Source organism: Oncorhynchus gorbuscha, linkage group LG10 (genome assembly GCF_021184085.1).
Source record: "Oncorhynchus gorbuscha isolate QuinsamMale2020 ecotype Even-year linkage group LG10, OgorEven_v1.0, whole genome shotgun sequence".
NCBI lineage: Eukaryota > Metazoa > Chordata > Actinopteri > Salmoniformes > Salmonidae > Oncorhynchus > Oncorhynchus gorbuscha.
Genome location: NC_060182.1, coordinates 14,564,384 through 14,581,883, shown reverse-complemented (window position 1 = coordinate 14,581,883; position 17,500 = coordinate 14,564,384). Strand labels below are relative to the sequence as shown.

The 17,500-nt window shown below is 45.9% G+C and overlaps 1 protein-coding gene across 1 annotated transcript in view; it reads left to right on the top strand.

Moving 5' to 3' along the window:
• Positions 1-17,500, top strand: part of cacna2d3a (calcium channel, voltage-dependent, alpha 2/delta subunit 3a) — a 442,979-nt gene that overhangs the window by 249,318 nt on the left and 176,161 nt on the right. The window contains exon 9 of the mRNA XM_046364965.1: positions 12,873-12,947. Coding sequence (XP_046220921.1) covers positions 12,873-12,947 — 75 coding nt within the window. The remainder of the gene's footprint in view (positions 1-12,872; positions 12,948-17,500) is intronic.

The window sequence follows — 17,500 nt, the reverse complement described above, 5'->3', positions numbered from 1 at the left end:
AGCTCTTTCCACTGTCATGCTCTCGGATTTGAATTGCAAAATAGGACGTTGTGATTGGAATCTGCCCCCGGCTCTGAAATCATTGTTATCATATCTTAGTTGCATGATTTTTCATCAGTTATATGTGTGTGTGCATGCGTGGATGCGTGTGCACGTGCATGAATATTTATGTGCGTGCATGTTTTCACTGCTAAGTCTGATGATATTCTACATCAGACTTTGCCAGACTTCTGTCTGATTCATACCAACAGCAAAGTCTATGTTAGTTTTGGGATTTCATTTGATGTCATAATCATATTAGCTGACTGAAATGTCCCCCTGTCAGCTGAGGTTGTGGGACAGTCAAGTAGAAACATCATGTTTAACTCCGTAATATTCATCACAGACAGTTTGATGGTGTTTGTGTGATGATGAAGGTAGACATTGTCATATTTGAGACAATAATACATTTTATGAGCAAAGGGACAGATACACGCACAAGCACACATACACGCACATTCACACACACACGCACAGATCAGAATGAAACATGGGGCTTGAGAGAAAGGCACATCCTTCTCTTGTTGACTTTGAAGTCTAATTTGTAGTCATGCATTAAATGATGAGTATTATCAAAGAGCGGCAGGCAGTGTGTGTGTGTGTGTGTGTGCGTTTGTGCGTGTGCGTGTGGTGCTTTACTGGGGAATCAGAAATATTGCGTTGCACAGAGCTAGGAGCGGTGAATTAAACAAAGTGAATTATTATTATCAGGGATAGAGGGATAGGACATAAACTCAGCAAAAAAGAAAATGTCCCTTTTTCAGGACCCTGTCTTTCAAAGATAATTCGTAAAAATCCAAGTAAATCCAACACTGTTTCCCATGCTGTTCAATGAACCATTAACAAGTAATGAACATGCACCTGTGGAACGGTCATTAAGACACTAACAGCTTACAGACGGTAGGCAATTAAGGTCACAGTTATAAAACTTCGGACACTAAAGGGGCCTTTCTACTGACTCTGGAAAACACCAAAAGAAAGATGCCCAGTGTCCCTGCTCATCTGTGTGAACGTGCCTTAGGCAAGCTGCAAGGAGGCATGAGGATTGTCGATGTGGACATGGCAATAAAGTACTGTGAGACGCATAAGACAGCGCTACAGGGAGACAGGACGGACAGCTGATCATCCTCCAGTGGCAGACCACGTGCAACAACACCTGCACAGGATCAGTACATCCGAACATCACACCTGTGGGACAGGTACATGATGGCAACAACAACTGCCCGAGTTACACCAGGAACGCACAATCCCTCCATCGGTGCTCAGACTGTCCGTAATAGGCTGAGAGAGGCTGGACTGAGAGCTTATAGGCCTGTTGTAAGGCAGGTCCTCACCAGACATCACCGGCAACAACGTTGCCTATGGGCACAAATCCACTGTCGCTGGATCAGACAGGACTGGCAAAAAGTGCTCTTCACTGACGAATCGCAGTTTTGTCTCACCAGGGGTGATGGTCGGATTCTCGTTTATCGTCAAAGGAATGAGCGTTACACCGAGGCCTGTACTCTGGAGCGGGATCGATTTGGAGGTAGAGGTTCTGTCATGGTCTGTGGTGGTGTGTCACAGCATCATCGGACTGAGCTTGTTGTCATTGCAGGCAATCTCAACGCTGTGCGTTACAGGGAAGACATCCTCATCCCTCATGTGTTACCCTTCCTGCAGGCTCATCATGACATGACCCTCCTGCATGACAATGCCACCAGCCATACTGCTTGGTCTGTGCATGATTTCCTGAAAGACAGAAATGTCAGTGTTCTGCCATGGCCAGCGAAGAGCCCGGATCTCAATCTCATTGAGCACGTCTGGGACCTGTTGGATCGGAGGGTGAGGGCTAGGGCTATTCCCCCCAGAAATGTCTGGGAACTTGCAGGTGCCTTGGTGGAAGAGTGGGGTAACATCTCTGGCAAATCTGGTGCAGCTGGTGGCCACACCAGATACTGACTGTCACTTTGGATTTTGAACCCCCTTTGTTCAGGGACACATTATTCCATTTCTGTTAGTCACAAGTCTATGGAACTTGTTCATTTTATGTCTCAGTTGTTGAATCTTGTGATGTTCTGTTACGCACACCTCTTGGAGGAGGGAACACAACACCCTGCTACACTCAACTCCCCTTGGAGTGGAAGAGGTATGTGATTGTAGGTGCGGGTAAGGATGAAAGAGGCAGAGAATATTACCATTTACTGGGAATTTATTTCCAGGTAGTTTTGTCTCTACCCTGTAATATGACATGCGAGCCACAATACATTTCAGGGGACCAGGGTAAAGCATCAGTAATGATTACTGACTGCGCCGCCCCGGTGTCTCGTAAGATTTTTATGGGCTTTTGATCAACTTGTTCTCCAGTTAAGGAAACACAACCAGCAGAGATAAACGGAGCACAGATAGGATCCGGTTTCCCAAATGCTGAATCAATAACTTGGTCCAACGGATGAGCCAAAGACTGGACTAAACCCACGCTTTTCAATTTTGGGGTGACAGGGACTGTTTCAGTTTATTTTTCAAAACCGGGAAGTCCGCAATCACGTGACCCTTTTGGTGACAGTAAAACATTCACGGATCTTAGGGTCATCGGAGGAAAAGCGACCCGAACGAGCCACTGATGACGTAACTGTTCTTCAAAATGAAGTGCACCATAGCCCTTGTGTCAAAGCATACTCATCTGCCAACACTGCTGCCTGGGCCAATGTCGCCACTTTCTGTTTATTTAAACAAACTACAATTCTATCAGGGAGGTTGCTTTTAAAATCCTCCAACATCATCAACTCCCGAATATTAGCTTTGCTGGCTGAAAACCAGCAATTAAACATAGACTCTTTGTCCCTAGCAAACTCAACAAAAGTACGGTGAGAGGTTTTTTTGTGGTTCCTGAAGCTCTGCCTGTAAGCTTCAGGCACCAACTCACAATCCCGCAACACAGTATCATTAACTGTATTGTAGTGTAAACTGTCTTCCAGGGAGAGAGGAGCTACTACTTCCGGGGCTTTCGCAGACAAATTATATTGCAACAGGAGCAGCCAAACCTCGAGTGGCCAATGCAGTGCAGTGGCCACTCGCTCAAATGCAGAGAAATAGGAATAAACTTCCGACTCCCAGAACTGAGAACTCAAAGAGCTGGTTTACTGCAGTGATGGAGTTGGTTGGTAATCTCCCCGGAGGTGATCACTGAGAACTCAAAGAGCTGGTTTACTGCAGTAATGGAGTTGGTTGGTAATCTCCCCCGGAGGTGATCACTGAGAACTCAAAGAGCTGGTTTACTGCAGTAATGGAGTTGGTTGGTAATCTCCCCCGGAGGTGATCACTGAGAACTCAAAGAGCTGGTTGGTAATCTTCCCCGGAGGTGATCACTGAGAACTCAAAGAGCTGGTTGGTAATCTTCCCCGGAGGTGATCACTGAGAACTCAAAGAGCTGGTTTACTGCAGTGATGGAGTTGGTCAGTAACTACCCCTGGAGGTGATCACTGAGAACTCAAAGAGCTGGTTGGTAATCTCCCCCGGAGGTGATCACTGAGAACTTGATGAGCTGGTTGGTAATCTCCCCCGGAGGTGATCACTGAGAACTCAATGAGCTGGTCGGTAACCTCCCCTGGAGGTGATCACGTAGAACTCAATGAGCTGGTCGGTTACCTCCCCTGGAGGTGATCACGTAGAACTCAATGAGCTGGTCGGTAACCTCCCCTGGAGGTGATCACTGAGAACTCAACCAGCTGGTTTGAGCCACAGCATTTTATATAACCCCTGGAGGTGATCACTGAGAACTCAACGAGCTGGTTTGAGCCACAGCATTTTATATAACCCCTGGAGGTGATCACTGAGAACTCAAAGAGCTGGTTTACTGCAGTAATGGAGTTGGTCGGTAATCACCCCTGGAGGTGATCACTGAGAACTCAACGAGCTGGTCGGTAACCTCCCCTGGAGGTGATCACTGAGAACTCAATGAGCTGGTCGGTAACCTCCCCTGGAGGTGATCACGTAGAACTCAATGAGCTGGTCGGTTACCTCCCCTGGAGGTGATCACGTAGAACTCAATGAGCTGGTCGGTAACCTCCCCTGGAGGTGATCACTGAGAACTCAACCAGCTGGTTTGAGCCACAGCATTTTATATAACCCCTGGAGGTGATCACTGAGAACTCAACGAGCTGGTTTGAGCCACAGCATTTTATATAACCCCTGGAGGTGATCACTGAGAACTCAACGAGCTGGTTTGAGCCACAGCATTTTATATAACCCCTGGAGGTGATCACTGAGAACTCAACGAGCTGGTCGGTAAACCTCACCTGGAGGTGATCACTGAGAACTCAATGAGCTGGTCGGTAACCTCCCCTGGAGGTGATCACTGAGAACTCAATGAGCTGGTCGGTAACCTCCCCTGGAGGTGATCACTGAGAACTCAACCAGCTGGTTTGAGCCACAGCATTTTATATAACTCCTGGAGGTGATCACTGAGAACTCAATGAGCTGGTCGGTAACCTCCCCTGGAGGTGATCACTGAGAACTCAACCAGCTGGTTTGAGCCACAGCATTTTATATAACTCCTGGAGGTGATCACTGAGAACTCAACGTGCTGGTCGGTAACCTCCCCTGGAGGTGATCACTGAGAACTCAACCAGCTATAACAAAGTCCATCCTCCTTCAGTCTACATAACACATAGCACAGAATTATGGAATGGGTCACAAGGTTAACATTTGTATGAAAGATAGTATCTGACAGTATCTGCTGTTAAAACAGTTTTCATTGTGCAGAGACCAGTGTCGATCCCCCCAACTCCATGCTGGAGCCATGTCTCCCTGGTACAGTATAGAACAGAAGCATTAACTCATGCTCTGGAATGTGGTATCTACAAAGACATCATACATCTCCTGTCAATGTTATCTCCCAGAGGCCCACTTTCAGTTCACACAGACACAATGGAGAGTTAAAAGAACCTTATATTCTATTGCATAAAACAACATTTTGATGCAATAAAAGTATTATAACAAAATCTTGTAATTTCCACCACAACAGGCAATGAGAGGAGGATATATACAGGGTGTACCAGTACAGAGTCAATGTGAGGAGGATATATACAGGGTGTACCAGTACAGAGTCAATGTGAGGAGGCTATATACAGGGTGTACCAGTACAGAATCAATGTGAGGAGAATCAATGTGAGGCTTTTGGGTCCTCATTCACCTGCATAACACAGGGTGTACAGAGTCAATGTGAGGAGGCTATATACAGGGTGTACAGAGTCAATGTGAGGAGGCTATATACAGGGTGTACAGAGTCAATGTGAGGAGGCTATATACAGGGTGTACAGAGTCAATGTGAGGAGGCTATATACAGGGTGTACAGAGTCAATGTGAGGAGGCTATATACAGGGTGTACCAGTACAGAGTCAATGTGAGGAGGCTATATACAGGGTGTACAGAGTCAATGTGAGGAGGCTATATACAGGGTGTACAGAGTCAATGTGAGGAGGCTATATACAGGGTGTACAGAGTCAATGTGAGGAGGCTATATACAGGGGGTACAGAGTCAATGTGCAGGGGCACCGGTAGTCGAGGTAATTGAGGCGATATATATATGTGGGAAGAGTTATTAAAGTGACTTATGCACTTATGCAAGTGACTTATGCATAGACTTATGCATAGACTTATGCAAGTGACTTATGCATAGACTTATGCATAGACTTATGCATAGACTTATGCAAGTGACTTATGCATAGACTTATGCATAGACTTATGCATAGACTTATGCAAGTGACTTATGCATAGACTTATGCAAGTGACTTATGCATAGACTTATGCAAGTGACTTATGCATAGACTTATGCATAGACTTATGCATAGACTTATGCAAGTGACTTATGCATAGACTTATGCAAGTGACTTATGCATAGACTTATGCAAGTGACTTATGCATAGACTTATGCATAGACTTATGCATAGACTTATGCAAGTGACTTATGCATAGACTTAAGCAAGTGACTTATGCATAGACTTATGCATAGACTTATGCATAGACTTATGCAAGTGACTTATGCAAGTGACTTATGCAAGTGACTTATGCATAGACTTATACATAGACTTCTGCATGAGGCGGCAGGTAGCCTAGTGGTTAGAGCGTTGGACATGGAACCAAAAGGTTGCAAGATCAAATCCCTGAGTCGAAAAGGTAAGAGTCTTTCATTCTGCACCTGAACAAGGCAGTTAACCCACTGTTTCTAGGCCATCATTGAAAGTAAGAATTTGTTCTTAACTGACTTGCCTAGTAAAATATATATTTAATAACAGAGAGTAGCAGCAGTGTAAAAGGGGTAGGGGGTAGCCATTTGATTATCTGTTCAGTGGTCTTATGGCTTGGGGGTAGAAGCTGTTTAGAAGCCTCTTGGACCTAGACTTTGCGCTCCCGTACCGCTTGCCATGTGGTAGCAGAGAGAACAGTCTATGATTAGGATGGCTGGAGTTTTTAACACTTTTTAGGGCCTTCCTCTGACACCGTCTGGTATAGAGTTCCTGGATGGTAGGAAGCTTGGCACCAGTGATGTACTGGGCCGTACGCACTACCCTCTGTAGTGCCTCGTGGTCGGAGGCCTAGCAGTTGCCATACCAGGCAGTGATGCAACCAATGCTCTCGATGGTGCAGCTGTAGAACATTTTGAGGATCTGAGGACCCATACCAAATCGTTTCAGTCTCCTGAGGGGGAATAGGTTTTGTCATGTCCTCTTCACGACTATCTTGGTGTGCTTGGACAATGTTATATTGTTGGTGATGTGGACACCAAGGAACTTGAAACTCACAACCTGCTACACCACAGCTCCATCGATGAGAATGGGGGCGTGCTTGGTCCTCCTTTTCTTGTAGTCCACAATCATCTCCTTTGTCTTGATCACATTGAGGGAGAGGTTGTTGTCCTGGCACCATATGGCCAGGTCTCTGACCTCCTCCCTATATGATGTCTCGTTTTGTCGGTGATCAGGCCTACCACTGTTGTGTCATCGACAAACTTAATGATGGTGTTGGAGTCGTGCCTGGCCATACAGTCATGAGTGAACAGCGAGTAAAGGAGGGGACTGAGCATGCACACCTAAGGGACCCCAGTGTTAAGGATCAATGTGCTGGATGTGTTGTTAGCCATCCTTACCACCTGGGGAAGGTCCGTCAGGAAGTGCAGGATCCAGTTGCAGAGGGAGATGTTTAATCCCAGGGTCCTTAGCTTAGTGATGAGCTTTGAGGGCACTATGGTGTTGAAAGCTGAGCTGTAGTCAATGAATAGCATTCTCACATAGGTGTTACTTTTGTCCAGGTGTGAAAGGGCAGTGTGGAGTGCAATAGAGATTGCATCATCTGTGGATCTCTTGGGGCGGTATGCAAATTGAGTGGGTCTAGGGTTTCTTGGATAAAGGTGTTGATTTGAGTCTTTCACAGCACTCCATGACTACAGACACGAGTGCAACGGGTCGGTAGTCATTTAGGCAGGTTACCTTAGTGTTCTTGGGCACAGGCACTATGGTGGCCAGCTTGAAACATGTTGGTATTACAGACTCAGATAGGGAGAGGTTGAAAATGTCAGTGAAGACACATTCCAGTTTGTCAGCGTATACTCGGAGTGCACGTCCTGGTAATCCGTCTGGACCTGCGGCCTTGTGAATATTGACCTGTTTAAAGGTCTTACTCACATCGGCTGCGGAGAGCGTGATCACACAGTCGTCTGGAACAGCTGGTGATCTCATGCATATTCAGTGTTACTTGCCTTGAAGCAACATTGGAAGTAATTTAGCTTGTCTGGTAGGCTCGTGTCACTGGGAAGCTCTTAGCCTCGGCCTTGCCACATCCGACAAGAGTCGGAGCCAGTGTAGTATGATTCGATTTTAGTCATGTATTGATGCTCGCCTGTTTGATGGTCCGTTGGAGGGCATAGCGGGATTTCTTATCATTTTCTTGACAGCGGCAGCTCTACCCCTTAGCTCACTGCTGATGTTGCCTTTAATCCATGGAATCTGATTGGGGTATGTACATACAGTCACTGTGGGGACGACGTCATCGATGCACTTATTGATGAAGCCAGTGACTGATGTGGTGTACTCCTTAATGCCATCGGAAGAATTCCGGAACATATTCCAGTCTGTGCAAAACTGTCCTGTAGCTTAGCATCTGCTTCATCGGACCACTTTTTTATTGGCCGAGTCACTGGTGCTTCCTGATTTAATTTTAGCTTGTAAGCTGGAATCAGGAGGAAAGAATTATGGTCAGATTTGCCAAATGGAGAGTGAGGGAGAGCTTTGTGTTATGCAGGTGAATGAGGACCCAAAAGCGACTTGGCGAAAACAGAGTTTTTAATCCAGTAAGAAACTTTACAAAACAAAAAGCATAATACTACTCGTAAAGACGAGAACAGACTGGAGACTTGATCTAGAACTGCAGGTTGCCTCGGGAAGGCACTTGAACCTAGCAGACTCAGACACCTGCTCACCACGCAGCATCTGAGGGAAACACGACACGACAGGGCAAAACATAGACACAGCACGGTGAATTATAGATGCAAGGATCCGACAGGACAGGAACGGAAAACAAGGGAAGAAATAGGGACTCTAATCAGGGGACAAAATAAGGAACAGGTGTGGGAAGACTAAATGATTGATTAGGGGAATAGGAACAGCTGGGAGCAGGAACGGAACGATAGGGAGAGGAGAGAGAGGGAGGGGGAGAGAGAGGGATAGAAAAAAGGGAACGAACCTAATAAGACCAGCAGGGGGAAACGAACAGAAGGGAAAGCATAATGACAAGACAATATATGACAAAACATGACAGTACCCCCCCACTCACCGAGCGCCTCCTGGCGCTCTCGAGGAGGAACACTGGCGGCAACGGAGGAAATCATAGATCACACGGTCCAGCACGTCCCGAGAAAGAACCCAACTCCTCTCCTCAGGACCGTAACGAAAAACGATAAAAAGGGAAACTAGGGTACTACTCTAAAAAAAAAAAAAAAAAAATGAGACACGGGTAGAGAACTGAAAACTTTAGAGCAAACAGGACCAAACAGGCCAGGAGAGTAACAACTAGGGACAGACTGAGACACAGCAAGGGCAGGAACAAGAACAGGAGAGATGCGATGGCAGGGAACAGACTGAGACACAGCAAGACCAGGAGCAGAAGCAGAAAAATACGCACAAGGGTGGACCCCATCGTCAGTATCGGAGCGCTGGGACAGAATGGCTCCCACGCCCACCCCGACGCGTCAACCTCAACAATAAACTGCTTAGTGACGTCAGGTGCAACAAGGATAGGAGCGGATGCAAAACGCTTCTTGAAGAGAACAGGACAACAATCATACGACCGGTGAGGAGGAAGGGAGTTGGTTCTGGACCGACTGGAGACCGTGCGCAGACCATGATACTCCTCCGGCACTCCTGTCAAATCACCAGGTTCCTCCTGAGAAGAGGGGACAGAACAAACAGGAGAAATAGCAGACATTAAACACTTCACATGACAAGAAACGCTCCAGGAAAGGACAGAACCACTAGACCAATCAAAAGAAGGATTATGACACATTAGCCAGGGATGACCCAAAACAACAGGTGTAAAAGGTGAACAAAAAATCAAAAAAGAAATGGTCTCACTATGGTTACCAGATACAGTGAGGGTTAAAGGTAGTGTTTCACATAATATACTGGGGAGAGGACTACCATCCAAGGCAAACATGACCGTGGGCTCCCCTAACTGTCTGAGAGGAATGTCATGTTCCCGCGCCCAGGCTTCGTCCATAAAACAGCCCTCTGCCCCAGAGTCTATTAATGCACTGCAGGATGCTGCCGATCCGGTCCAGCGTAGATGGACCGGTAAAGTAGTACATGTACTTGACGGAGAGGACCGTCTAGTAGCGCTTATCAGTCGCCCTCCGCTTACTGATGAGCTCTGGCCTTTAACTGGACATGAAATGACAAAATGACCAGCGGAACCGCAATAGAGACAGAGGCGGTTGGTGATTCTCCGTTCCCTCTCCTTAGTCGAGATGCGAATATCCCCCAGCTGCATGGGCTCAACACCTGAGTCAGTGGGGAAAGACGGTAGTGTCGGAGAGAGGGGAGACACAGTTAACGCGAGCTCTCTTCTATGAGCTCGGTGACGAAGATCTACCCGTCGTTCAATGCGAATAGCGAGTTCAATCAAAGAATCCACGCTGGATGGAACCTCCCGAGAGAGAATCTCATCCTTAACCTTAGCGTGGAGTCCCTCCAGAAAACGAGCGAGCAACGCCTGCTCGTTCCAGTTACTGGAGGCAGCAAGAGTGCGAAACTCTATTGAGTAATCCGTTATGGATCGATTACCTTGACATAGGGAAGACAGGGACCAGGAAGCTTCTTTCCCAAAAACTGAGCGATCAAAACCCTTATCATCTCCTCTTTAAAGTTCAGATAATTGTTAGTACACTCAGCGCTTGCCTCCCAGATAGCTGTGCCCCACTGCCGAGCCCGACCAGTAAGGAGTGATATGACGTAGGCAATCTGAGCTCTCTCTCTTGAGTATGTGTTGGGTTGGAGAGAGAACACGATATCACACTGGGTGAGAAAGGAGCGGCACTCAGTGGGCTGCCCAGAATAACAAGGTGGGTTATTAACCCTAGGTTCCGGAGGCTCGGAAGAACCGGAAGTAGCTGGTGACACGAGACGAAGACTCTGATACTGTCTTGAGAGTTCGGAGACCTGAGCGGCCAGGGTCTCAACGGCATGCCGAGCAGCAGACAATTCCTGCTCGTGTCTGCCGAGCATCGCTCCCTGGAACTCGAGAGTAGAGTAGAGAGAATCCATAGTCGCTGGGTCCATTCTTGGTCGGATCCTTCTGTTATGCAGGTGAATGAGGACCCAAAAGCGACTTGGCGAAAACAGAGTTTTTAATCCAGTAAGAAACTTTACAAAACAAAAAGCATAATACTACTCGTAAAGACGAGAACAGACTGGAGACTTGATCGAGAACTGCAGGTTGCCTCGGGAAGGCACTTGAACCTAGCAGACTCAGACACCTGCTCACCACGCAGCATCTGAGGGAAACACGACACGACAGGGCAAAACATAGACACAGCACGGTGAATTATAGATGCAAGGATCCGACAGGACAGGAACGGAAAACAAGGGAAGAAATAGGGACTCTAATCAGGGGACAAAATAAGGAACAGGTGTGGGAAGACTAAATGATTGATTAGGGGAATAGGAACAGCTGGGAGCAGGAACGGAACGATAGGGAGAGGAGAGAGAGGGAGGGGGAGAGAGAGGGATAGAAAAAAGGGAACGAACCTAATAAGACCAGCAGGGGGAAACGAACAGAAGGGAAAGCATAATGACAAGACAATATATGACAAAACATGACAGCTTTGTATGTGTCTCTATGCATGGAGTAAAGGTGGTCTAGAGTTTTCTCCCTCTGGTTGCACGTGTAAAATGCTGATAGAAATGAGGTAAAACGATTTTAAGTTTCCCTGCATTAAAGTCCCCGACCTCTTGGAGCGCTGCCTCTGGATGAGCTTTTTCCTGGTTGCTTATGGCAGAATACAGCTCATTTCATGTGGTCTTTGTGCCAGCTTCAGTCTGTGGTGGCATGTAGGCAGCTACAAAAAATACAGATGAAAACTCTCTAGGTAGATAGTGTGGTCTACAGCATATCATGAGATACTCTACCTCAGGTGAGCAAAACCTTGAGACTTCCTTAGATATCGTGCACCAGCTGTTGTTTACAAATATACATAGACCGTCACCCTTTGTCCTACCAGAGGCTGCTGTTCTATCCTGCCGATGCAGTGTGTAACCCGCCAGCTGTATGTTAATTAATTATATCATTGTTCAGCCACGACTCGATGAAACATAAGATATGACCGTTTTTAATGTCCCGTTGGTAGGATATACTGCTTTTAGCTCATCCAATTTATTTTCCAGCGATTGTGGGTTGGCCAGTAGTACGGATGGCAAGGGCAGATTAGCCACTTGTTGGCGGATCCTCACAAGGCACCCCGATCTCATTCCGCAATATATTTTCCGTCTCTTTCTCTTGCGAATGACGGGGATGAGGGCCTGGGTGTCTGGAGTAAATCCCTCTCGTCCGACTCATTAAAGATAAATTATTCATCCAGTTCAAGGTGAGTTGTCGCTGTTCTGATTTCCAGAAGGTCTTTTCAGTCATAAAAGACAGTAGCAGCAACATTATGTACAAAATAATTTACAAACAATGTCAAAAAATATATATAAATAGCACAGTTGGTTAATAAGAGCCCATGAAATGGCAGCCATCCTCTCCGGCGTCATCTTCACACACATACACACATACACATACACATACAGACATACACACACACACACACACACACACACACACACACACACACACACACACACACACACACACACACACACACACACACACACACACACACACACACACACACACACACACACACACACACACACACACACACACACACACACACATATATACACACATACATACACACACGTACACATGCATTCACACATACACACAAACACACATGTACACACACACACTCACACACACACACACACACACATATAAACACATACACACACACACATTCACACACACACACACACGTACACATACACACACGTACACACATACACACATATACACACAGGTGCCATTTTTTCAGGGGGCTTGAACTCTAAAGGTTACACTTAACCCACGGTTCTGTGTGTAGATTTATATGTGTGTATACATGCATCTATATGTGTGTGTTGGTCAGTCTTACAGATATATAACAACAGTATTTGCTCCAATGACTTTTTCTCTCCCCTCTCTCTGTCCCTGTGGTGTTTGTCTAGTACAACGACGAGGTACATTATGTAGAGCCATGCCTGAATGGAACTCTGGTCCAAGCTGACGTCACCAACAAAGACGTGAGTCTAATACAGCATAACAGTTCCTTATGACCATGATCAAATATGATGTCTCCCAAGAGACCTATCCCAGAACGCTTTGTATTCTGATGACTATACACACTCACACATACTGACACTCACACACACATCGCACACACACACACACACACACACACACGCATATGACCCTGTGAGTGTGTGTTCCACACTAGGAAACACATCCATGTTCTAGAAGCTGCCTGAAGGATACAGTAAAGACCCTCCAACCAGAGACTGTGCACACACGCACACGCACACGCACACGCACACGCACACGCACACACACACACACACACACACACACACACACACACACACACACACACACACACACACACACACACACACACACACACACACACACACACACACACACACACACACACAATGATCATTTACACTGCTGCTACTCTGTTTGTCGTATATCCTGATGCCTCGTCACCGTATCCCTATACATACACTATGTATACAAAAGTATGTGGACCCCCCATTCAAACTAGTGGATTCAGCTATTTCAGCCACACCATTTGCTGACAGGTGTATAAAATTTAGCACACCTCCATGCAATCTCCTTAGACAAACATTGGTTATTACTGAAGAGCTCAGTGACTTTCAAAGGATACCACGTTTTCAACAAGTCATTTCGTCAAAGTGGGAGGACGTACAAGCTCACAGAACGTGACCGCCGAGTGCTGCAACGCGTAGCGCATAAATATCCTATGATCTTGGTTGCAACACACTACCGAGTTCCAAACTGCCTCTGCAACGTCAGCACAATAACTGTTCGTCAGGCGCTTCATGAAATGGGTTTCCATGGCCCGAGCAGTCGCACAGAAGCCTCAGATCACCATGCGCAATGCCAGGAGTCGCCTGGAGTGTTGCAAATTTCGCCGTCATTTTCTCACGAGTGGCGCAGCGGTCTAAGGCACTGATTCTCAGTGCTAGAGGCGTCACGACAGACCCTGGTTCGATTCCAGGCTGTATCACAACCAGCTGTGATTGGGAGTCCCATAGGGCGGCACACAATTGGCCCAGCATCGTCCGGTTTGGCCGGGGTAGGCTGTAATTCTAAATAAGATTTTGTTCTTAACTGACCTGTCTAGTTAAATGAAGGTTAAATAAAACATAAACTGGACTCTAGAGCAATGGAAATACGTTCTCTGGAGTGATGAATCATGCTTCACTATCTGCACGTCCGACGGACAAATCTGAGTGTGGCAGATGCCAGGAGATCACTTTCTGCCCCAATGCATAATGCCAACTGTAAAGTTTGATGGAGGAGGAATAATGGTCTGGGGCTGTTTTTCATGGTTCAGGCCCCTTAGTTCCAGTGATGGGAAATCTTAACGCTACAAAATACAATGACATTCTAGACGATTCTGTGCTTCCAACTTTGTGGCAACAGTTTGGTGAAGGCCCTGTTTCAGCATGACAATGCCTCCGTACACAAAGCAAGGTTCACACAGAAACTGACTGTCCCACTGGATGTCATAAGAGCGTCTGCTAAATGACTTAAATGTAAATGTAATGTAAATGAAATGATTTGGTTAGATGGGTGTGGAAGAACTTGACTGGTCTGCTCAGAACCCTGACCTCATCGAACACCTTTGGCATGAATTGAAACGCTGACTACAAGCCAGGCCTAATCAGTGCCGACCTCTTGTGGCAATGTTCCAACATCTAGTGGAAAGCATTCCCAGAAAAGTGGAGGCTGTTATAGCAGCAAGGGGAGACAAACTAATGGGGAGACGTAATAATGCCCATGATTTTCGAATGAGATGTTCGAAGAGCAGGTGTCCACATACTTTTGGTCATGTAGTGCATCTGTCTCCAGCACCCCAGTATCCCTGCACATTGTAAACTGGAACTGACCCTGTAGATAGCTTCTTACTTTCTCCTGTTCTTATCATTTCCTATTTTTATTTCTCATGTTTTTGTTCTACCTTATTATTTATTTTTAGTATTGCATTGATACTGACTACTGCATTTTTGGGTTTGGAGCTTGCAAGAAAGTCACATGACATTAAAACTTTAAACTGAGGCTTGATGGAATGTGCCTGATGTTCAGAGTGGAGAGGTTCAGCAGCCCTCTGGTCTGTGTGTGTGTGTGTGTGTGTGTGTGTGTGTGTGTGTGTGTGTGTGTGTGTGTGTGTGTGTGTGTGTGTGTGTGTGTGTGTGTGTGTGTGTGTGTGTGTGTGTGTGCGCGCGCTCCCATGCGTGCATGTGTCTGCATGTGTCTGCGTGTGTGTGTGTGTGTGTGTGTGTGTGTGTGTGTGTGTGTGTGTGTGTGTGTGTGTGTGTGTGTGTGTGTGTGTGTGTGTGTGTGTGTGTGTGTGTGTGTGTGTGTGTGTGTGTGTGTGTGTGCGTGCGTGCGTGCGTGTGTGTGCCTGTGCGTGTGTGCCTGTGTGTGTGCGTGTGTGTGTGTGTGTGTGTGTGTGTGTGTGTGTGTGTGTGTGTGTGTGTGTGTGTGTGTGTGTGTGTGTGTGTGTGTGTGTGTGTGTGTGTGTGTGTGTGTGTGTGTGTGTGTGTGTGTGTGTGTGTGTGTGTGTGTGTGTGTGTGGCTGGCTGGCAGTACCATTAAGATGGTTTCAGTGATAATCCCAGTCAGGGAGATGGAGAGAGACAGGGGATAGTCTGCCTGCCTATTACTGTAGAGAGGGAAGCACAGTTAGAAACCTGCATTCATTTCCACAGTCCCATTCTCAAGGATTCATTCAGTTATACACACACTTTACTTTCTATTTCTGCATGGACCCATTTCCAAGGGTGCATTCAAAATTCAATTTTCCCATCCTGCTAAGCCTTCCGTTAGCCAATGGCTACCCAAACTTTTCTATTTGTGTGTGTGTGTATATTGTATTTGAATTTATTAAGGATCCCCATTACTTCCTGCCAAGGCAGCAGCTACTCTTCCTGGGGTCCAGCAACATTCAGGCAGCTATATACAATTACAAATTGTGTCTGTGCCCGAACAACAAAAAAACATGAAAAATGTGCAGTTTCACAAATTATATTTCCGCATGTATTAAATGTAGAGATCCATTTTAAACACCACCTTTTCACATGTGAGGAAAATAACATGTTTTCACCTCAAATGTGAATTGTAGTTTCAAATGTGAAATGTGCGATATTCACGTGTTAAATATGTTCACATGTGAGAATCGGATATACCATTTCACGTAAAACAACGTCACGTAAAACAACTCAACCTGTCAAAATCTCCCTTTAACATTTGGAATTGCAAGTTGTGATTGTTTTTCACATGTGAACTTGCAATTTCACACGTGAGTGAGATTTTCACGTGTTTTAGTTTAATGAAACTGCAAATTAGATGTTTATATGTGACTGTTTTTGCAATTCGACATGTGAAAATTAAAATATAATATGCAGTTTCAGGTGTAAGAAAACTCCACATTTACTCCACTGTTTGTAAACAAAGTAAATGTAAACACATGGTTAAACTATCATTTTGTTTTCATCAATGGTCATTCCTAGCAACCTAGCGTAGTTTATGGATTGAGAATGGGTGCATTTCTCCAGCCCTATCCCTCAGCTTTTTTACCACAAATGTGGTGGGGAGGACACTACTGTTTCAGTTAAGGATTGTCGCTTTATTCACCTTTACTAGAAGAATAGTGTTATATGGTGTAATCCTCTAGTGAGTTGTATTTGTGCCTTTAATATCAAACAATATGTCTGCAGAGAACACATTTCTAAGTATTGAAAATAAATACCCCAAATACCCAAAAGCATTTCTGGTAAAACAAAATATTTCAGGGAAATAGTTGTAAAAAGCGAGAGCAAATACATTGTAAATGGATGCTAAATATAAACGGTTTTATGATAGTTAAATAAAACACCTTTCTCTTTCCTGCAAATGTCCCTGTCTTTGGTTACAATACCTTGGCCTTTACTTTCGCTCCATTCTTTTGAGTTGCAAGTTTTGGCACATTCCTTCCAGCAGCATAGCACCTTGCATCCCACTGCTAGTTTGCCTTTGAAGCTAATCAGGGTCGGTCCCTGGATGGGAGACCACATGTGGTAGAAAATAATCAGGGTCGGTCTCTGGATGGGAGACCACATGTAGCTGGAAGTGGTAGAAAATAATCAGGGTCTGTCTCTGGATGGGAGACCACATGTAGCTGGAAGTGGTGAAAATAATCAGGGTCTGTCTCTGGATGGGAGACCACATGTAGCTGGAAGTGGTAGAAAATAATCAGGGTCTGTCTCTGGATGGGAGACCACATGTAGCTGGAAGTGGTGAAAATAATCAGGGTCTGTCTCTGGATGGGAGACCACATGTACCTGGAAGTGGTGAAAATAATCAGGGTCTGTCTCTGGATGGGAGACCACATGTAGCTGGAAGTGGTAGAAAATAATCAGGGTCTATCTCTGGATGGGAGACCACATGTAGCTGGAAGTGGTAGGCAATAATCAGGGTCGGTGCCTGGATGGGAGACCACATGTAGCTGGAAGTGGTGAAAATAATCAGGGTCTGTCTCTGGATGGGAGACCACATGTAGCTGGAAGTG